The following is a 23,652-nucleotide window of genomic DNA, read 5'->3' on the forward strand; positions in this document are numbered from 1 at the left end:
TAGCAGATCATATCATAGATTTGTACCTCTGACGAAACTACAAATCAGATGTTATGAATACTCACAATCAGATGGATGTACTGATTGCAATACTTCAGTACTTCCAGAACATAGCACCTAATGATACCGTAGCCTGTATTTATGACAGAAATGGTGGATTGGGGGAATTGAAGACATCGAATTTGGGGAAAATAACGATCACTTTTTCCATCCCCATATCCCAAAAACCTCTTTCAAACTATGTAGGAATGACAAAGTGTGGGTACCAATCACTAAGGTTCGCCGGAAACTCACATCCACAGAGTTTACAACTCCTACAGGTCGTACTTTCAATTATCAGTGCCAAACTCTGTACACAAATTAGTCAACTATTTACCTCACTCATGTCTTAACAGCAGAGCTGTAGGCAGAAAAGAAATGAGAGACAACTTTCGTTTTTTGTACAAGGTATGATTTATAAATTATGCATGCTTTACCCATTTAACAGTACTGTCGTGTTATTTTGACTTCTGCTACAAAGTTTATATTCACTCCAATGGCGCTTTATGATATTAAGTCCCAGTGAAGAGAAACCTTATAACTCAGAAACTACTCGAGTCTCAGTGATGCAATTTTAGCCACTACCAGATTCGTACGAGACTTTCAGTTATCTTACTCCTGGCCATTTTTTAGTTGGTGGCCCTATTACATCTTTTCCTGAACCAGATTTAACTAGTGCTGTTGAAAATCGCTTGAGTCATTTTCAACGAATCCAGAGGTACCAACAGCATATCTGGAAGAAATGGTCACAAGATTATCTTCATAGTTTACAGCAGCGTCAAAAATGGACATCAGTTCAACCCAATATTAAACCTGGAACGCTTGTCCTGTTGAAAGAAGACAACTTACCTCCACTTTCTTGAAAGTTAGGAATTGTTGAAGAAGTATTTCCAGGCAAGGATGGATTAGTGCGTGTAGTATTAGTTCGTACAAAGACTGGGACTTATAAGAGGTCATTATCAAAAGTAGTTCCTCTTCCGAATGAAGACACTGTGAACAGTTAATTTTCTTTTATAATTCATGCTTGGTTGGATACTTTGTATTCCAACGGAGGGGAGTATGTTTGATAATCATTTAATGTTTGTATATTTCATTTTTATTGCATTATTATCTTTTTTTGTTTTTGCTTATGTCATAGCAGAATTTATGTTTGTCAGCGTCTATTTTGTGCAAATTTGGGATATTTTAACTTTTGTCCTTTTTGAGATATTTGATGGTGAAAATACACGATTTTCGAAAATTCGCAATGTTTAAAAATGTCAAAAAAAAAAAAAAAAAAAAAAAAAAAAGAGATATATAGCTCTCAGATCAGAAACTTGTTTAGGACGTTGTCTATTATCTAGTCTCGATGTAGATAAAGAATTGAAGGTGAGACTAACTTACGTCGTTTCAAAATGTAATTCCAAAATGGCCGTTTCTAGGTTTCCAACCTCAATGTTCAGAGCTTGTTTTCTCGACGTTCTGAAGCACGTTTCAATATGCACAGAACATAGAATATTGTCCATTTTATTATCTTTCATATGGTTTTGCTTTGGAATCACTATTTTTAAAACCTAAAAAGTTACGGCGTTTAACGGAATGCACTAAAAAGTTCAAATTCGCTCAGGCGCCTATATAAAATGGCCACTACGACAAAACCTGCGCAGCTAAAAACTAAATAAATACCCGTTTTCAACTCCCTAAATGTGGTACAAAGTTAGGTAAAAAATTAATAAAAAACTAAATTTTCTCAGCAACCGTCATTGGTCGATTTTATTTGGATTGACCCTCAAATGAAAACCAAAAGGGGAAAAAGTAAGTAAGTCAAGAAATGTTCGAAAGTGAATTAACTGCAGAGTAATGTAGCCTGAAAGGTGTAGTTTGCATGGTTTAAATCCCACAGTAAGAAAAAGGTTAGTCACTAAGAAATTTAATGCTATAGATTTCGCCTACAGGGGAAGGAGAGAAGTCAGTGGAAAACAGGGCATTTGCGACTTGCTTCCTTTTCCCCCCCGTAGTCTTCATATAATATCTATCTCATCTATCTTTTTTTTTTTTTTTTTTTTTTTTTTCGTTTGTTACAGCACTGGACAATCCTGAATATTTTCATATGATAGGCCAAACAACTGACAAGAAACCTCCAGTAGCACCTCGTAATACTAGTTCTGGAACTTCCTCTCGAGAGCTTCGTTCTCGAGAAAGTTGGGGCAGTGATGACTTCGTGGGTAAGGTTTCGAAATTCGAATATTTATCACATAAAAAGGACATTCCGGTGGTGTCTGATCAACCACGATGGTTTGTAAGAGATGGCATTCGTGTATCTCCGAAAGTGTTTCCCCCTAACAGCTCGACGGTTTCTTCACCCGCAAGTGTCATACTAGGACAGCGTAGTACAACACCAACACCACCACCTGCACCCTTGGGTCATCGGAGGACACTCTCTGCTGGATGTGACCTGTCACGGGCAAGCCCTTCTCCAAGCCTCCGGTCTCAGGCATCCAATTGTAGTTTGGAAGAGCTTGCAGCTCGAAAAGAAGAGTTGGAACAAAAACGGAAACAGGTTAGTTTCTCCATGCTTTTTGTTGTTGTAGTTGTTGTTGTTTATGGGTCATCTCACTGAAAATTGCCCGATTTTCCATCCATTGGCTGCAGGACCATTTTTGAAATTTCTAATAAATTGCAAACATGCTCATACATATTTCTCAAATGATTAGATAAGTGGAATTTCATTGTCAACGGCGGCCATGCTTTCAATATGGCGTGTACCAAATCATGAGAAAATCAGGATGTACGCGAAATACAGAATACAGGAATGATGTCAAATATTAAAAGTATTAACTATATAGAATAAACACTATTGGATGGCCAAGTACATGACCTTTAATGAATATTAACAGCATTTTACGATCACAATTCGAAGTGTCTAAATAACACCACAAAGACATGAATTAGCATAAGCCAAATTACCATCTTTAAGCCACGACAAGTCTGGAAAGAAGTCGAACTAAGAATGTCGTATACGAATTTTTTATTTGTCTTCATATAATGTACAGCTGTACGAAATAAGGGATCTTAGAAATAAGTAATGATGACTTCACAGGCCATCATGTCCACATGAATAATTTTGACAATGTTTTCACTTAAATATTTCTGGTGGAGAAAATACGAAAATTCTGGAACATACGCCAGATGACCTTTAGTTCATTGAAGTTTTAGAGTTAGAGGGATATAAATTGTAACATTGGAAAATTAAGTATAAAATGATGTCAATTTACAGTACAATAACATGCACTTCGTGCAACATGTAACAAAAAGAAGTGAAAAAGGAGTTGAATATGAATATAACAGTAAAATACAATCGTACACACATAACATGTGCAAAAATATTACCTCACAAACACGTGTAATTAGTTTAGTAAAGGTTGTAACAGAGGAATTTCATTGCCTGACTTTTTTGTATTGTTCTAGCTGCTCTTTGTGGATTTCAGTTTCAAAATTGTAAAGTATTTGCAAAATATGTGACAGACGTGCTCATTATGCATCAGTTATGTTCGCAAATTATGTTCTTGGTCGTGCTGGTTTGAGAAACCAGTATCTGTATCTGATTGATGTACAGATGAGAGCAGACCTGTCATCGAGATATGGATATCTCTACACGTGAGGAATGCATGTGTGGATTATGTCTGTCTACAAAGATCTATATTCAGCAACAACTGCTCCGTCCCCATGTGTACGTCATTGCATTTATGATGTGCGACGCGACAAAATGCGGGATTTGTAAAGACAAATGCTACATTTTGTATGTCAAACTGCGAAAGACAGCTATGCCCCTAACAATGAAAACTACAGTTTCCACGTGCAAGTGAGGAAAAGCCGCGGCTGAAATCACTGCATTTGGCACTCAAACGAAAAGAAATACTTATGAAGCTTGCCTCTTATGTGATGTGGGGAGTGTGCCACGTGCCAAGTTCCAGCAGAAATCTGCGAGCATTGGCACACCAGATTTTCCTTTGTACGCTGTTCCAGGGTCTGAATGGATTGGTGAAACCTCTCAGCGTGCTCATCAGACACAGCTCCTAGGTTTTCGCGAAAGAAAGACAGGTGACTGTGTAGAAAGTGCACTTTCAGGGACATGTTGCATCCCATAGTGTGCAGGTTTGACAACAACTCCTCTGTTATTTCCCGGGAAGCTTTCTGAGACAGTCTAAAAAAAAATTCCAGGTTTTCCATTCCACCTCAGTCAGTTTTGATTCGAATATGTCATCTTTCATCAATTGACGTATCTGAGGTCCAATGAATACATCTTCTTTTAATTTACCATCTGATATTTTTTTGGGAACTTTTCCTGGAGATACTTAAATCCTTGTCCTTCCTTTTCGAACCCTTTCACGAACACCTTCGTAAGGCCTAATTTAATGTGCAGGGGAGGAAGAAGAATTTTATTGGGATCAACAAGGGGTTTCTCTTTCAGATTATTAATTCCGGGAGGGAGGGAGGGACGTACAAGTTGATCTTTCTCCTTGCGTGTAGTGCAGTTCCCTTGCTCTACTGTCCCACTCACACAGAAAACAACAATACTTTGTATAGTCCAACTGTGACCCTAACAACAAACCAATCACCTTCAAGTGCGCCACATGTCCCACTGATGCTCAGCATACCTCACTTTGTCGAAAAGGAGTTTCACATTTTGATACGTCTCCTTCAAACTAACGGAATATCCAATTGGAATGGAAGGGTTCGTATTACCGTTGTGAAGAAGAACGCATTTCATACTTGCTTTTGACGAGTCCAAGAATAAACGCCACTCATCGACTTTATACTTTATTTGTAATGCCTGCGTCAGTCCTTCCACGTCAGTACAATATATGCAATCATCACTACTGCTGTAAAATATGAGGAAGTCATGTTGTCTATCACGGTAAAATGTCACTTTCAATTCCTTTTGAAGAGGTTCCAACCTTGAAGTCTTAAAGCTAAGAGTTCAGCTTATTGTTTGGGAAAGTTCAAGTCTCTAATAAGGTCGTTCAGTTCATCTTGCGTTATCAAATGTGGTTTTCTGGCAGGTGCACTGTATGTAGAGTCTTCACTCTCAGTATCCATAACATCTTCACTTTCATCAATATCACTGCTGTCTACTGTTCATATGTCTGGCGACACTGGCACAGGAAAACCTTCACCATGTGGGATGGGTCTTGATCTTTTACCCTTGGAGGTAATTTCCTTTACATTTGACAAACAAAAGTAACAGTCGTGTACATGATCACGTGATTCAAACCATAACATTGATGTAGCAGATGGCATACTCTTGTGAGAACCACGTAACCAGCCCCTTAGATTTACTGCACAGGATTTACAACAGAATTTCAGTGTTCAGAGTTTGTGTACATAGACTTTCGATGAAAAATACAATTCATATGCTTGTATATATATATATATATATATATATATATATATACACAACAGTCGTTATCTTAGTGACCTTTGGTTTTGGAGTTATCTGTCCACACATATAACAGAAGTTGTCAGGATCATTTTTACACTTTCTAGGCATTTTCAAAATTGTACCAGTATAAAACACAAAACACAAGAACGTTTTCAAATGTCACCCAGTTCACAACAAAAAATCCACAAGTTATGAGTCACAAGAACACACGTTTCAATGTTGTTTTTCTTCTATTAGCACAGTACATCAAGAGAAAATGCAGCTCACCACATCAACAATCAAGGAAGTAAACATACAATATTGATGATCAGTTGTTCCACCGCCGTCCGATGTTGCCGGGTATAGGTGGGAAAGGTTAGTTCCGACGGTAAAGTTTCCACAGATGGTGATCAGAAAAATGAAAACACCTGTAGTTGGCAACACGTCAGATGTATGGGTTGGCAGTAGGGTCGTGGTGCCCGCAGCGCCGGACCGCTGATGGTGGTGTGTTAGGTCGGTCTCCATACTACGTCAGGCGCAGTGGAACAGCAGTGTCGAGGGGCTGTAGCAGACGGAGGTAGTGGAAAATGGGAGACCTCTCAGATTTTCAAAGAGGGCAAATTGTTGGTGCGCGGTTATGTGGAGTGAGTGTGACGGCAGTGGCTACTGTGTTACGTGTGTCGCGTGGGACAGTGTCGAAGGTGATGACGGCCTATACAACACACGGGAAAACCACATCGGGGAAGCGGAACAGTGGGCGGAAGAAAATCATGAGTGACAGGTCACGCCGAGTATTAAACGCATTGCCATGCAGAACCGTCGTGCCACTGCGGGGCAAGTGACGGAGGAACTCAATCAGCACCTCCCCCACCCTGTTTCGACAATCACAGTCCGCCGCGAATTACATGACATGAACTTACGGGGTCGCGTTGCACGAGCCAAACCGCTCATCGGGGACCATAACGCTTTCGCACGCCGCAAATGGTGCCGCGACCATGCAACTTGGACCGTTGAGGACTGAAAACGTGTGATATGGTCGGATGAGTCATCCTTCACCCTATTCCCAACCACGGGCCGTGTTTATGTGTGGAGAACGCCCAAAGAAGCTTATGATCTGCAGTGTCTCCGCCCAACTGTGAAACATGGCGGCGGCTCGGTGATGCTGTGGGCCGCAATATCATGGTTTTCATTGGGTCCTGTGGTCACACTTAGCGGACGGATCACTGCCAACGATTATATCGCAATTTTAGAAGACTACTTGCATCCTATGGTCCGGATGTTGTTCCCGGACAATGACGCCATCTTCCAGGATGATAATGCACCCATTCACACAGCTGGCGTTGTTGCAGCGTGGTTTGAGGAACATCGGAATGAAGTTCAACACCTCCCTTGGCCCGCCCAATTCCCAGATTTCAACATAATTGAACATCTGTGGTCCGTCTTGGAAACACGACTCCGGCGACGATTTCCACCTCCATTCTCTCTCACAGAACTGGCCGATGCCCTGCAGGAGGAATGGTGTAAAATTCCACTTGCTACCATTCACGACCTCTATGCCTCCATCCCATGTCGCATCAAGGCTGTTCTGAAAGCAAAAGGTGGCCCGACACCATATTAATCTGGTAAGTTGCAATTTCGTTCAGGTGTTTCCATTTTTCTGATCACCATCTGCACACACACACACACACACACACACACACACACACATATATATATATATATATAAAGGATATGTTTAAAAACAAATCCAAATTAATCCCAGAATGTAGAAACTTGTAATTACATTTTCCGGGTTTTCCAAAAATTGAGACCAGATACGCAAAACTTATTATTATTTTCGAATTCAGTGAGATATAACCTTTCAGAATCGCCTATTAGTTTTCAGGAAGGAAATTTGTTGTTGAACAATGAAACCTATCATTTCCAGCAACTTTGCTCTCTTTACATTTTTTCGTACCTGCACTCATAACGAAGTTGGCCTATGGCATGGAACTTCCTTTACACCCTGTATATTACAGTATGTTCCTTATGTTCAATTAATAATTATTTTATTGTTAGGCACATACTTTTAAAATGAATATACAATTCCTTTTATTTACACAAAATAATTGTGTTTTGTGTGCGTTTCTTCACTGTATTCATTCTCAGTAAAATGCAGTTTTTTTTTCTAGCAGAAGTTGTGCTGTTCTCATCGTAGTAGTAAAAGTCCCAAACTCCCTTTATTACTCTTTTATATATATATATATATATATATATATATATATATATATATATATATATATATATATATATATATATTATAAGGATGTTTCTTGGTTACCTTCCTACTGGTTCGCTCAAGATATTCCAACACGTTCAGTTCCTCGCATATTTTAGGCTCCGGCCAACGTTACGGCATTAAATTAATAATTTTCACTTTTTCTTCATTTCTAGCACCCGTGCAATTGTTCTTAAGCTTTTCAATTAGGACCATGTTCTTTACACAAAAGATTTGCACATTTCTGTTTTTATCGTACAGTGTGGAAGCGATTGCTCCAAACTTCTGTGAAATATGCTTGTTACTCATTTATATTTTTATTGTAATGCATCCTTTTGTATATTAATACTTCCTTCTTAGTTTTGATGGTAGTGACATATCTCATATAGAAACACATCATCTACCTTTCTACTTTAGACTTTGCAGATACATATAGTTGTTCATTTGCTGGTTTCGTTTCGTATTCACTACTCACTTGTGAGTATGTGTAAACACACACACACACACACACACACACACACACACACACATATATATATATATATATATATATATATATATATATATATATATATATATATAAAATATAGGATTTTTCAAAACTTTTCTTAACATGTTTTCCTTTCTCAGGCCCAAGAAGAAAGACTCCGAGAGCAGGAGACGGAAATAATGGAAAGGGCTCGTCTGGAAGAGATCCTTAACATGTGTGCTGAATACGAAAGGCGGGTACAGCGAGAGAAACAAGGAAACAAATCAAGTCACAATCCAGTGTCATCCCCTCTATCCAGTTCACCTACGTCTTCGTCATCTGTTCACCAAAATAGGTAAGGAAATTGACACAGACAGATTCTGCATAGTTTTAATGTCCGTTCAGTTGTTAATAAATAATTATAACAGAAGATATTTATACTGTTGTACTTGATGTACATGTCAGAAAACCCAACATATTTGTTAATTGTGTTCTGTTTCTTTGTCTTCAGTGGTGCCATGCGCCATTGAAATAAACATATTTCTTGACTCGAGGGAAAATACATTCTGTTCTGAGGAATAGACCTGATCACTAAGATCAACGTGTTCAAAGGACATTTGAGTGCATCTTCATTCGCAATTGTCTCTGGGGGGAAAAAAATGAATTTTCCATAGATTTTGTGAGGGAGAAACGTAATGTCCTCAGACAATCTTAATATTTCAATTCAACAAAAAAGGATTGACATATAGATATAATTGATTCAACTGCAACGAGAATCTTCCCAGGAAATGGGAAATTTAAAAATTGTACTTCGCGACAGCCAAAATTATTAAGCCGATTCAGCTGAAATTTAGTATACAGAAGACTTAAGAAGCGCTGAAAGTACGCTTCTGAGTATAAGTTTAGGAAATGATGCATAACTCACAGACAACTGTATATACATAAAATCTTAGAGGTGCCCAAACCGGACTTTTAGTATCCGGATTCCGGATACTAAAATCGGAGTGATTCTGAAATATATGAGGGTACTGAGGTAGCGGAGAAAATCTGGATTTTAGAGGAATCCGGACTTTGGGGGAAGAAAAGTGCTATTTTATTCCTAATTTCCATGTAAAATAATAGTTCAATATAACTGGGTGAAAGATAACTCAGAACACTGCTTTTGCGAACAGAGATCAACGAAGAGATTTCAGAACAGTATTCTCACGTCTCAATCCAATACAGGTGTGCTTTTATAAAATCTTTTGGAAATTTTAAATAATTACTCATCGTATGAAAGATTCTTATGTGTCTGATTCTCTCTGGATCATTTCATTTTAAATATTCTAATTTCAGGGCGTGGATTATATTACAGTTTACGTCCCACCATTTCAGGGAATTTTCTCAAATTCTTATTGGAGGTTCAGCCAAATATATGTTAGTTGACTAATTGTTGTTGATTTTTTCCCCATGTGCAGACACTAATAAGAAAGGCTTAAATATTTTCAATATATATATATATATATATATATATATATCCTCATTATTCCCAGGACCTGCCGAAAGGCAGACTACTTAATAATAATAATAATAATAATAATAATAATAATAATAATAATAATAATAATAATAATAATAATGATGATGAGAGGCAAATCACTAGTTTGGGATTTTACATGTTCGGACACATTTGCCCATTCAAGCCTCCCATTGACTGTTATGAATGCTGGAGAAATTGCTAGACGTAGAGAGGCAGAAAAGGAGAGGAAATACAACAATCTCCTGGACAAATTTATTTTTGCTCCAATATCCATCGAGACCAGTGGGGCATGGGGTTCTAGAAGCCTTGATTTTATCAGAGAGGTAGGCAGACGCATATCTATCGTTTCTGGAGATGTTCGTTCAGCGTCCTTCTTAGTACAACGTATATCCATTGCGGTCCAACGTGGCAACGTTTCGTCAGTTCTTGGTACGTTGCCGCCTGGAAGGGAACTGGAGGAGATATTTCTTCTCTAGTAAAGCGGAGCAAAAGGTCGCACTTAATGTTCAGCATGCTATTGCTGCTATACCAAAAACAATATTGAGATGATCCATAATTGTTATTTTTTCTCGAAAGCCATGTGAAATGAATCTTTTTATAAAGCATATATAAATATGATAAATTAATATATTGTTATGTTTTCTTCGTTAATTATTTTGAACTTCAGTGCATAAAAATTCTGTAGTTACATTTTACTGATTATTACACTGTATTGCATATAAACATAAGTGAATAGAAGGAAACATGTAAAATAAATAAAGAAAATTGTTTAAAATAATAATAATAATAATAATAATAATAATAATAATAATAATAATAATAATAAATATTTTCTCCATTGTCTGCTGCAACAAGTTCGTTACTACATCATGTTTGCCTTCATTAGTCTTTCTCTGTATTAGGTCTAGAAGCAATCTTACCAACTGTCTGGTTTTTAGCCGAACAGTTCTTTTTCAGTATTTGTTATCCGGTGTCTGATTTATTATTAGTCAGAGCGGACTCCTTTCGTTTGGTCTTTTTTGTTTACAAAAATTACATGTGCTTATTTTGTAAGAGTGTTCATTAGTTAATTATTATAATTAATTTTGTAATTAAGTCGGGACTTCATAGAAATGTGTTACAGTTGCCGGAAACCAAATTTAATAAACATTATGCATCATCATATTTAATATTCTGTCAAGCAGCACTTACATAAAAAACATTAACAGTAGGAATAATTGCACCTATGGAGTACATACAGCTGAACTTTTACCGTATTTCCATATCTTCATGTCATGAATCTTCAGATTATTTAAGGAATATAAGGATCAAACAAGTTCCCGATTTTCCAAAATCTACTGCATTAAGAATTTGATTTTGAAAAATAATTACTCTTTCCACGAGATGAGAAGTACGTTTTTATATTCGAGACGAGATGAAAAATTTTTCTAATCTCATGGGCAGCACTAGTTCACCCAAGTCTTAGATCCCACCCACCATTTGTAAAGTGATTCACAGTATACAAGCTATAAATTGATGGAATGATTGTACAAACATAGTAAAAATCTTTTAGTTTTCCATCCCATTTTTATGTCAGCTACGCTAAAGGAGACGGTGATGATGAGAATGATTGAAATAGTGGAATGAAGGGTGCAGGAGGAAACGAGAGAACCCCAAGAAAGCAACGCACACGGTGTTGTCTACTACGAAGGCCACTTGGCGCGAGCTCGGGCGAACCACGGACCCCATGCTATACCACTGAGCTACCGCGGCTTCTATACGAAAACATAATAAAGATCAAATGTTAAGTAATTACAATATACTTCAATAATAAACATGGTTTAAATGTTGTTGTATTACACCCCTTGTGGACTTTTGTGACGGAAGGATTGTGATAATGCTATCGTTGGTTTGAGAGGACAGGTTAAAGTAACCTTTATAACACAGTACAGACCCTTTATATTATACTTTCAATTATCTCTCATACCGGTACCAAGGTAACATAGCATACATTGCCAATCGTCATCCAAACACTTAAGAGAAGATTTGAAGAAGGATCGGTAGCAGCGTGGTTGGTCACGTCTAGGCTATCAATAACTAAGTATAAATTGTATTAGGTTTTTTTTTTTTTCTTTCTTTCTTTCTTTCTTCTGTAGTACGAGTTATAGGCTACTATTTCCGTTAGGAAATACATACTGCGACTCAGTTTTTTGCATTAGGTTTATAAAAATTATAGTCTAATTTAAATAATCTAGAGGATACTATGTATGATTTAAACCATCATATTTTTAAACTTTTGTGAAAATTATAATTACTTTACATTTTTGTTTAATAGGAGCTTTCATCGGTAGACTTGACGTAAAAGAAATGTTTATACACAAATTAGTGAATGTGGTAAAATACAAAATACATATAATTGACGGCCGTAATCTACATTTAACTACTTAGTTGTTTTTTTAATTATTATTATTATTTTTATTATTTTTTAATACACATTACGATGATCGTCGATTTAAGCGTCACCTGTTAATCTTTTTTTCCCTACAGCTTTTGGTGACGGACATACATCCCAAACATATGATTCTTTCTGTAGAAACAACAATATATATTAGCTATTTACAGTTTTCTTTTATGCTGTTTTATCCCAGTGCCAAAAAGATGTATTAACTGAACAAAAGATGATTTACTTTAAGTTGACTGCACTGCGTCTTTAGTCGATCGTTTGGCTTTGACGGTGTTCGGCAAACAATCCAGACAGTTGACAGTTTAAAAGTCTGCTCAGCTGAAAGAAAGCTTGTGATTGGTTCTGTAGGGTGCACTGTTTAATCAGAAGTGTGCTTTGATCTTTACAGGGTAAATGAAATTTGTGTGATACATCTGGAATCGTGTAAAGGTGCGCAAAAGACAATTCTTATATTAGTTTATACAGATAGAGCCTTGTTTCCCACACGGACAGAAATGTGTTTTTTTCTTCACTTTTCATGCCAATCATTCCCCAAAATAACAGAAGGATAAGATATCAGTGGTGGGTGCCAACTTGTAACTTTTACAGGGTTTCCACATTCTGAAAAATCAGAGAAAGTCATGGAAAGTCAGGGAAATGGAAACATGTCAGGGAAAGTCATGGAAATTATGCATTTCGTGTAAAATATCATGGAAAGTCAGGGAACGTAAATGTGCAAGGATGGAGTACTGTATGTAAATGTGGACATGTGAAGAGAAAGGCAATGATACATTATTCCCAGTGATGATAGTGATAGTACAGTTTTGCTATCTCATACTGAGGGAATGAGGTAGTATATATATATATATATATATATATATATATATATATATATATATATATAAGTATAAGTCGAAGTATGACTTGATATTTAGAATTTTTCCTTATTGAAAGCATAAGGTTCTAAAGTCGCACAGGTTCTGAAAAATACTACCTCTATTGTTGAACGTGTACGTCTACATGAAGCTACCATGCCTACATATCTTAAAGGATGCATGTATTTAAACTTACGCCGGTGCTATACTGAGTCAAAATTCTCTTCATTCCTTTTATCTCTTTATACTCCACAATTCCTCCTAAAGGGTTGGAATGATTTTAATTAAACTTGTTATAAATATTCCTTATAGTTAGACAACAACAGTGCGGTGGTTTGCAATAAACTTGGTATAACTATGGAATGCGTACGCAAAATTAAAACCAAACTTTACTACACAAATCTTAAATGTAGGAAACAATGATGTGGGGGCAACCTTTTGAGGGTTTCTTATCAATTGTTTGCTAATAAATGAAATTTGTACATAGTCTTAATTATAATTCGGTCTTAACTCTGATTTTTGTTTTCGCAGGTAAAGGAGTAACTGAAATGGCATCCTCTTCAAAAAGGACATTGTTCAATGAACAGTGGTTAGATCCACAGCTTTATCCAGAATTTGCAGGCTGGTTGAGTGCAGTCCCTGGAGACAAGACGAAAGCTTTTTGCACTATCTGTCGTAAGAGTTTTGTTCTGAGTAATTTGGGTCGCGAAGCAGTAAATTCACATGCCAAAGGTGCTACCCATCAGAAAGTTAAGGAGCTGAAGAAATCTCAGCCCTCTCTTCATAGGTTTTGTACGAAAAGTGTGAATTATCCTCCCCTGCTATCTTCCACTTCAAAGGAAACTGAAAATTTAGTACAGCAAAAAGACAGTCACCAGTGCGAAGTATGTTCCACGAGGACAATGAATTCTTATATGTGTAGTGACAGTGTTACACGTGCTGAAGTCATTTGGTGTTTGAAAGTGGTTGCGAATAAAATGTCTCTAAGATCGTGTTCAACAATTGCAGACACATTTAAATTGATGTTTCCAGATAGCGCAATTGCTGAACGCTTGCAGCTAGGTGAAACAAAGTGCTCCTGTATAATTAAACATGGTCTTGCACCATATTTTCATGAGGTACTTATTGACCGTTTGAACACTGTGAGGACTATGTCCTGTGTTTTGATGAATCATTAAACAAAGTGTCGCAGAAAGGTCAGATGGATATGATTGTGAGATAATTTGACTGCAGTACAAATAGAGTGGCAAATCAGTATTACAATAGTGCGTTCTTGGATCATGCAACATCAACAGATCTACTGCAATCTTTTCTCAGCGGACTGTATCCTCTTCTGCCAAACAACTTGTTGCAGGTGTCAATGGATGGACCCAATGTTAATCATTGCTTCCTAAAGAACTTGAAAGAAAACTGAATGAAGATTTCCCAGATGGAAAAAGAAATTTGGACATTGGTGTGTGTGGTTTACATGTTATCAATGGTTCAATCAAAAGTGGTATCCAGTCTGCTGGATGGGACTTGCACAGTTTTCTTCGTGATATATACTATTTGTTTTGTGATTCTCCAGCTCGTCGTGAAGAGTACACTGCTTCCACTGGTAGCAAGACATTTCCTTTAAAACACTGTGCAATAAGATGGGTAGAGAACGTAGCGTGTGTGGAATGTTCTTTACTTACTTTTGGTGACATAAAGCAGTTTGTACGAACAAATAAAGAGATCAAGAGTAAACCATTTAAAATTGTTGTGGAAGGCACAGGTGATGCTTTCATGAAGTGTAAATTATGTTTCTTCAAGACTATCTCAGCAGAGTGTGAACCATTTTTAAGATAATTCCAAAGTCCTGAGCCATTTGTTTGTTTCCTGTACTCAGAACTTCTAAGTCTTTTAAGGAATCTAATGACTCGTTGTGTCAAACAATGCAGTATGAAACTTGCTGACAGTGCAGTGAAGCTTCTTGCGTTAGATTTGACATCCAATGAAAAGTTGTTGGAAGTAAGAAAGATAGACATTGCTTTTAAGACAGAAAAACTACTGAAAGAACTTAAAGTATCAAATAAAGATAAACTATCTTTCAGGCTTGAGTGTCGAAACTTTTTGCTGATCACAATCTAGAAGATTGTGGAAAGGAGCCCTCTGAAGTACAAACTGGTACGTGCTCTGTCAGCTTTGGATCCCAGTCTACAGAAGAACCATCCAGAACTTGCTCAGACTAGGATGAAATGCATTCTACAAACTCTGCATGAGAATAACAGAATATCTGATTCTATAGCTGAGAAAGCAAAGAGTCAGTTTATGTCTCTGTACTGAAATCCAAGGATTCCTTGCAGTTGACTTCAGAGAATATGAAGAGAAAATGTGCAGCACTAGGTTAGATGACTTCTTTACAAAGGTATTGTCCAAGAAACAAGAGTATGCTGATTTTGTGGCATATTGTGAAAATATGTTTAATTTTATCTCACGGCGATGCCTCAGTGGAGGGCAGGTTCTCAGTCAATAAAACACTTATTGTTGAAAGCCAAATAGAAGACTCTCTAGTTGCACAGAGGCGGGCGCATGACGCAATTATGTACTATGGAGGTGCAGAATCTGTTCCTTTCAATTCGTTCAGCTCGGAGACGCTATGATGAATACCTTCAGCAGAAACAAATCCAGAGTGCAGAGGAAAGTAAAGTCAAAGCTGAAAAAAGAAAAGTATGTGCTGAAGTCAAGAATTAGAAGCAAAGAAGAAACAATTGGAATTATGTTATAAACAAGAACAGGACGCTCTCGTACAGCAAATTCAAGAACTGAAAGCAAAACAAAGTTCTGTTTAAAATGTGTGTAATATATCTCAGAGCTGTCACTGTTAGGATTTTCTTGACTGTGTATTTTGTTGTTTTGCCAAGCCAAAAAATAACTAATTTCCAATGTCAAGGTATGTGGTATTGTATCATACTGTACGTATATAGTATTGTTATATACTTAAATATTAAATTTTATCTAAATTGTTGAATATAAAAAATACATAAATGGTAATTAAAGGAGTGTGATGGACGGCTATGGGAATGAAGGAGGCCGTTAAAAAAGTGTATGATAGGACTTATCACATATCTTCCCATTAATATTCAAGATTTCAAGTCAGGGAAAACAAGAATTTGAGTCAGGGAATGTCACGGAAGGTCAGCGAAAAGGATCTTCACTTTTCTGTGGGAACCCTGCTTTTATCAAACTGGATGAAAAGAGGAATTTCGTAAATAAAGTTTTTCTTGCGAAAAGGAGAGTCTAAAATTGATCACGATTGGCGCCACAGAGAATCGGAAATTCTGTTTTAACAATGTTGACAAAGAATCTTTGGATAGTCTCTGGGTGTCTATATATTTAAGTATAATCTGTATATAACTTTTTTTTTGAATATATCACTAATGCATTATATGCATTACTTATTTACTGAAAATTTTACTTCGGGAACGCGATTATAAATGATGTTTGAAGCACTGACCATAAAATTTTTGTCGGAGCTGACATTCACACTTGTCGAATGCAATACATGTAAAATTTTCTTTTATTTATTTATTTATTTATTTATTTTAAGAATTTTTATGAATTGGTCTCTTTACCTGCATTTTGAGCTAGTTTTTTATTTATTTAAAGTTTTGAGACACTTTTCTCTATATGTATATGTAGTTAATCTTTTTAGTTTTTTTTTTTTTTTTGCTGCATTTTTTTGGTTTTTACTATTTTTTACTTTGTCCTTGTATGTGGTTTTCCAAATGTTACACATAAAATTATCGATTATTTAACCTAATAATAACATATTTACATTGACCTTATAATATTGCAGAAATATATGAACTGAGATTTTTATCATGAATAATTAAGTAACGTATATTTTAAAGTAAGCCTCTTTGCGAAAACTATACTCAATTATACGGATATCGAAAACGGAACGGTATCGGACGATTTGTGCATTGTATTATAATAATAATATACAGTTTAACTTAACGCCCCTTCCCCCCCCCAAAAAAAAAATCTTTAAAACATATCGTAAGATGTTTTTTCTTTCTTTTTTTTTTTTAACAAACTTAACCGTAACAGAGTTATCACAAATACCTTGATGAAGATATTTATCATTTTGAATTTTGAAATTCTTAGTTACATTTTTAGCGAGCTCATAGCAATAATTTAAAACTTAATTTTTATATTATAAGAAAAGATACTGTATTTAATTCATTTACTGTTATGTAAAATAGGTACTTTGAGACTATCCTAGATAAAATTTGTCTTAAGCTATTTAATAGCACTTACGTAATGCTTTATAACCTTCTACATCATTCACATGAGTATTAATAAAATATCGTCATTTTTGAAAATGCTACAACTTTAAACCTTTATCCCTTCTTTAAATTCGCCTGTAAAATTAATTCATTGATTTAAATACACCGAGGGCGGAAAGTCTATCTCAGACTTTGCTGTCTTGACAAAGACATTATTAACAACTGCTTGTGAAGCATAGTTTATTAAACCTCGAACATTCTACAACATAACCATATATATATATATTCTATAGTAACAAGCTATTACAATAAATCTCAATAAAGCATACAATAATAAGATTATTAACCGAAATGACATAATTACACTGCATTCATATAAATTACAATTTAAATATATAATTATAAGGTCAAAGAAAAACTATTGTCTATGGATTAATATATATAAAACTATTCTTATCAGAGTACAAACACCTCATCCAGTTCCTTTCCAGGAGGTGAAGTGCCAAGGACCGACGAGATGTTACCACGTTGGGTAGAAACAGATATGCGCTGTATTAGATAACATGTGGAGCGAACTTGGCCGGAAACACAAGAAATGCGTCTTCCTACCTCTCTTATGAATTCAAGACTTCTTGGACCCCGAGCACCACTGGTTTCAATAGCGATTGGAGTGAAAACAAAACTTTCGAGAAGGTTGTTGTATTTTCTTTGTTTTTAAACTTCTCTGCTGTTAGCAACAGCTCCAGCGTTCTTTACTGACAGAGAGAGACTTGAATGAGCGTATGTATCAGCGTATGTGAAGTCCTACAATAAACATTTACCTCTCATCCATGGAATCAGTGCCATCCCATCCGGTCGCTTTCCATCAGAACGACAGCAACCAAAAGGTTCCCGTATTTAAGGAATTCGAGCTGTTAAGGGCTCATAGTATTACGTCATTAACGGAGGAGTGTCGGGCGAATCTACCAGCGCTCTTCGTGCATGAAAGGCTATGCAGGCCACGTTGGTTAACCTCATCTCCACAAGCTGGACAGAGATGAGGCTCACAAACAGCTAAACCTAAACGTAAGGCAACAGCAATTCGAAAGCTTTCATTTGACAAATGAAGGCCTAAAGGCGGAGAAGGTATCGCCATCAACCATGCACCCGCTTCGGGAGACGAGGCAGCAAGAAGCCTGGCTTTATCTTCCGGAACAACAACAGGTTGTAACAGATGATTGTGTAATTGTGATGCAATTAGTGTATACCAAGATGACTGATAACACTTTTTGCTAATTTCTGGGAGGTTTGTATCTGCTAAGCTTGCCCACTTATTAGAGCCTTCTTGAACTGAACTGAACCATCTAGGTCCAAACAATAACCCTGTGGAAGGAGAGCTTCGATTAAACGCAGAGATCCGTGGTATGACGCTAAGAATGTAGGAATCGCCATATCCACAGCTCGTCGAAGATCGCCCAAGCCAACAGGTAAACATGCTTGCATCCAAGAGTCGTCATTTAAGAAACAGTTCCGAATTGATTCAAAGCCAGTTTTCAGGACAGTATCATATTTTTCGAGCAAAGAACTCTTATGCCAAGATGGAAAACATCGTAAAAAATAGGTTAAACGAGGGATTGATAAAGATGCCCGTAAAAGAAAACAGGCTGAAGAGGCTGAAATTGAGGAAAGTCGAGACAAGAATAATTCTAAAATAGATATGTATTTTAAATCTATAATATTTTAAATGAAACATCTCATCACAATTGTTATGTAGATTATTAGTCTCGGTTACTAGTTTCGATAAAAACACATGGTTTTATTGCTTATGGATAAACTAAGCAATTATCGAGGTATGAATAATCGATGTTTAACTTCGTTTATCAGGATATCAAAGAGTGCTGTGAAATCCATGGTGATTAAAAGTAATATGGAAAATAACAAAATCCTCTTGTGAATTTTATCATGAGAAATGACTTATCCTCTTTTATAGTGTTATGAACGAAGCAGTAATATATGAAATATGAACTAAATGGCCTGAATCGTTTCAGAAAAAAATGTCCGATAAAATCTCACCCCAAAAGTAGTTTAGTTTTTTGCTAAGTGTTATGGAATATATCGTAGGTCCATGTAATATATATTAGCTGTTACAAAAAATGAAACCCATAATAGAAAAGTAATGTTGCAATATGTTTGTTACGTTATGTCTACATTACGTTTTTCATATATGTATATTCTTATTCTTTATAAGTATAATGCTTTTCATTTAAATTTTCCGCGAATGGACCGCTGGTGTGCCGCGAGAAAATCGAAACAAAATTATTAATTCTATAGCAACCAAATTGCAAGACATAGGAAAAAGTGTATATTTTTGTATTTCACATTACTATGAATTTCTACCATGGAAAAAATTTCTGTAATTGTAATATATTATTCTACATCTATTACTGTGTAGCAGACAATATTTCGGTTCGTACACATTTCCACGGTTAGCTGCTATGTTACGCTTCAATTGAGAGTCATACTAACATCGAGAAATGGAAGCACTTGTATGGTACGCATCAAATGAACATTCGTAGAACACTCATTCGCACGTGAATTACAGAACAACACTTTGTTCAACAGGTGTGTTTTGACTTCGACGCATCGCAACCTGTGTGATTGCAGTAATATGCACCGGTTTGGGTTAAAACGGCAAAGTTAAAAGTACAAGACATTTGTTTGTTCGTTCGTTATTTAGTGATCGTTCTTAGTGAAAGATTGGATACAGTTTTCAAAAAAGAAAGCGTATTTTTAAAAATTTGAGTCCTATATTTCATTGTAATTGTTTTCTATTTTAAAATTAGAATAAAAAATAACCATAGTGAATTAGCATAGGGGAAAACAGTGATCGAGTTTTGATTTCTGTGAGAAGGAGATCAGTAATCACAGAAAAAAATACCATGGTATTTGATATTTGCAAATAATAATAATAATAATAATATTTATGAGTGTGCCGCGAGAATTCAAGATACACTCGTAGTGTGCCGCAAGTTGAAAAAGGTTGGGAAACGCTGCGTTATATGCTCAAAGTTTGTTTTTGCTCAGGTTGTGCCCGTTTTCGAATGCTACAATTTTTGTCTTGTTAACGTCTACTTTGATCCGCTATTCTTTGCAGTATTCGTGAAGCCTATCGAGTGCCCCCCCCCTTTAAAAAAAAAAAAAAAAAAAAAAAATCCTATAAGGGTTCTCGCTAATATAGTTAAATCGTCTGCGTATGGGAATACAGTTACAGACTTCCCTTCAATATCTGGTGGATGCATTTCAATTTCTCCATCTATAAGTGAAAACTGTACATCATCTATAAATAAACTAAACAGTTGGTGACAGCTAACAGCCTTAACTTAAACCCATATGGCTTTTGTTCTTTCGTTCTTATCTGCTTTTAGACAAAATTCAACCTTTTTGTATATTTGCTTATTTATTTCTATCGTTCATCGTGACATCCCCTACATATGAAGTTTATGATATAACGCATTCCTACTTACATTATCAAGTACTTTTTGAAAATCTACAAAATATCTATATATTTTTCCCCATTTTCTTGGCTAGTCCATGTTTCGCATATATATTGTATACTGTGCTAAAGTTTTTGCAAAACCTCATATACTTGTGCCTCATATACTCTTGTGTCTAGTTCTGCTCTTTCCTGTCTCCATTGGGATTAAATTTTCGTATAAATTTTCCTATTAATTTGTAGTAAAATAATGCATCGGTAGTTATTCTCGGATGTTTAGTATCAGCCTTCATTTGTACATATAATATAAATATAATAAAGAGCATATATATATATATATATATATATATATATATATATATATATATATATATATATATATATGTATGTATATATATATAGGGTGTATCAGATCACCCGTGCCAGGCATTTTTCTCGGCTCGTAGTACACGTAAACACATCAAACAAAAAATTAAATGACCAAATCGAATGTGAAAAATGAAATGGTGATATTTCCATATCCAGTGGCGTAGCGGAAATATTTTCACGGGGTGTCAACTTCAAAATTTCAAATAGAAAGTGGTATCAATTTCAGTTTCTTTGGTAGTATTATTGAGAAAGAAGCAACTTATATAGGAAACAATTTTCGCTAAAGTCTACGGTTTGTCATCTACGAGTGTTATTTGTTGTTGAATTGCTACTATCAAGACCACACGTCCCAGGCATTTTTCTCGACTTGTAGTGCACGTAAACACATCAAACAAAAAATTGAATGACCAAATCGAATGTGAAAAATGAAATGGTGATACTTCCATATCCAGTGGCGTAGCGGAAATATTTTCACGGGGTGTCAACTTCAAAATTTCAAATGGAAGTGGTATCAATTTCAATTTCTTTGGAAGTATGATTGAAAAAGAAGTAACTTTTACAGGAAACACTTTTCGCTAAATTTTACGATTTTGCATCTATGTCGTATTTATTGTTTAATTGCAACTACAGAACATAAGCTTTACGAGGGGCGCACTGAAAGTTGTGAGCAGTATTTTTCACAACCGTGATCTTTATTTGTAAGTAAAACCAGATATATCGTCTCAATCTATAGACCTTTCCTTTCCTTTCCTTTTCTACATAGTCTCCGTTCTTTTGCGCACATTTTCCCCATCGCTCTTCAAGTTTGAAAGTACCCTTGCAATAGAATTCCGTTCCAGCTGCCCATAGACACTGACGCACTGCTTGACGAATATCCTCCGATGTCTTTATCGATAGCCTCACATCTCTTCCTTCACAAAACCGAAAAGATAGTAGTCGGAGGGTGCCATGACGCGGCTATAGGGAGGATGTGGAAGTGTTTTCCACCCAAATCTCCTGATCTGCTCCATAGTGGCACGTAAAGTATGCGAATGCGCATTATCCTATTTAAAAATTATCTTCTTTCTAGGGCGCTTATCACGCAAGGCACAACGGAGCTTCAAAAGTGTCTGGATGTAGCGGCCAGAATTTATCGTTTGTCTAGCCTCAAGAAAGTGAACCAGATTGCAACCCTGTGCATCCCAAAATACGCTCCCTATAACTTTCCCTATCGATTGCACACTCTTGGCTTTCTTCGGTGGTGAAATCAAATGATGCCATTCCATACTCTGTTGTTTTATTTCAGGTTCATAATAATGGAACAAGCTTTTATCTCCAGTCACAATACCCGTCAAAAGGTCATCACCTTCATATCAAAATCTCTGAAGAAGGGTTTGGGCAATGTTAGTCCCTGACGTGTGTGGTCATCGGTTAATAATGGTGGGACCCAACGGGCAAAAACCTTCCGATAACCTAACCTGTGAATCATTTCTTGCACCGCACTATGTTCAAGACCAAGTTTTGTAGCGATATCATTCACAGTAATAAGCTTTACCTCTCTCTCCCCTAATCAGCTCTTCAACCGTTACCGTGTTGCGTTTCGTTTAGGCACTTCGCTAGTGCGCGCTGCGTGGCTGATGTTTGATAATCGTGTTTCCATCCTTAAAATGTTTCACCCATCTCCTAACAATGCTGGCACCCAAGCACACAACTCCATAGGCACGCTGTAGTCTGCGGTGAATTTCAGAAGCAGATTGGTTCTCTTTAACAAGAAATTCAAACACAGCACGCTGTCGAAACGAAACATCGCTGCAGGCCATTTTGGAAATTCTGCCTGTGGTTACGTATTAGCAAAAAAACAGCGTTAACGTCTGGAAAGAAAGAAAGAAATGTCTGTAGATTGAGATGATATACTTGGTCTTACTTACAACTAAAGATTACGGTTGTGAAAACATGTTGCTCATAGAGTAATTATATAGTATAAGAGGTTTCAGCTGCTCTTCCGCTGAAACTGTGGAGACCTTGGCACCACCACTCAAGGATGTTGGGTACTACGAACTATTAAAAACAAGAACGAATCAAATCATTCAGAGCGCCTGAGTCTGATAGAATTAGCCAATGATGCACTTAGCTACTGTCAGTAGCAGACGATACAGTTAGTTACAACTCTAGCCGATAGTGTCGCAGAATCACTTTCGTTGCAATATGGGAAAAAGTTAATTCCCATTAGTTATATAGGAAGTAGTTCATTAGGGTAATCAATGATGTTGCTCACGACTTTCAGTATGCCACTCGTAATTGGCAGTTACTTTAAAAGAACACCAGATAACACATGTTCTATCAAATAGCATTGTTGTTGAAAACTCTTTATATCATTCAGTGTCAAACGTTATGACATATCTGTTGTACCTATCAACAAATCAAAACAATATTGCAGGACAGTATAGTTTAAATTGCGGGGTCGGAACCAATTCAAAATAGAAAAGCAAAGAAAGACACTCATGGGTTTTAAGTTAAACTACGTATGAAACAAATTTGATCTAAAGTATCAGCAATAAAACACAAAACAAAAAGTAAAATTAGAAGTTATGAAATTA

General features: G+C 36.4%; 1 protein-coding gene across 5 annotated transcripts in view; it reads left to right on the forward strand.

The window, feature by feature from the left end:
* The window catches only part of LOC145660611 (pleckstrin homology-like domain family B member 1), an 865,216-nt gene that overhangs the window by 384,611 nt on the left and 456,953 nt on the right, over positions 1-23,652 (forward strand). For all 5 annotated transcript variants that reach the window (XM_081725879.1, XM_081725875.1, XM_081725878.1 and 2 more), the window contains exons 5-6: positions 2,103-2,578; positions 8,328-8,521. In XM_081725879.1, the coding sequence (XP_081582005.1) occupies positions 2,103-2,578; positions 8,328-8,521 (670 nt within the window). The remainder of the gene's footprint in view (positions 1-2,102; positions 2,579-8,327; positions 8,522-23,652) is intronic.

Source organism: Thermobia domestica, chromosome 9 (assembly GCF_964235325.1).
Source record: "Thermobia domestica chromosome 9, izTheDome1.hap1.1, whole genome shotgun sequence".
Lineage (NCBI taxonomy): Eukaryota > Metazoa > Arthropoda > Insecta > Zygentoma > Lepismatidae > Thermobia > Thermobia domestica.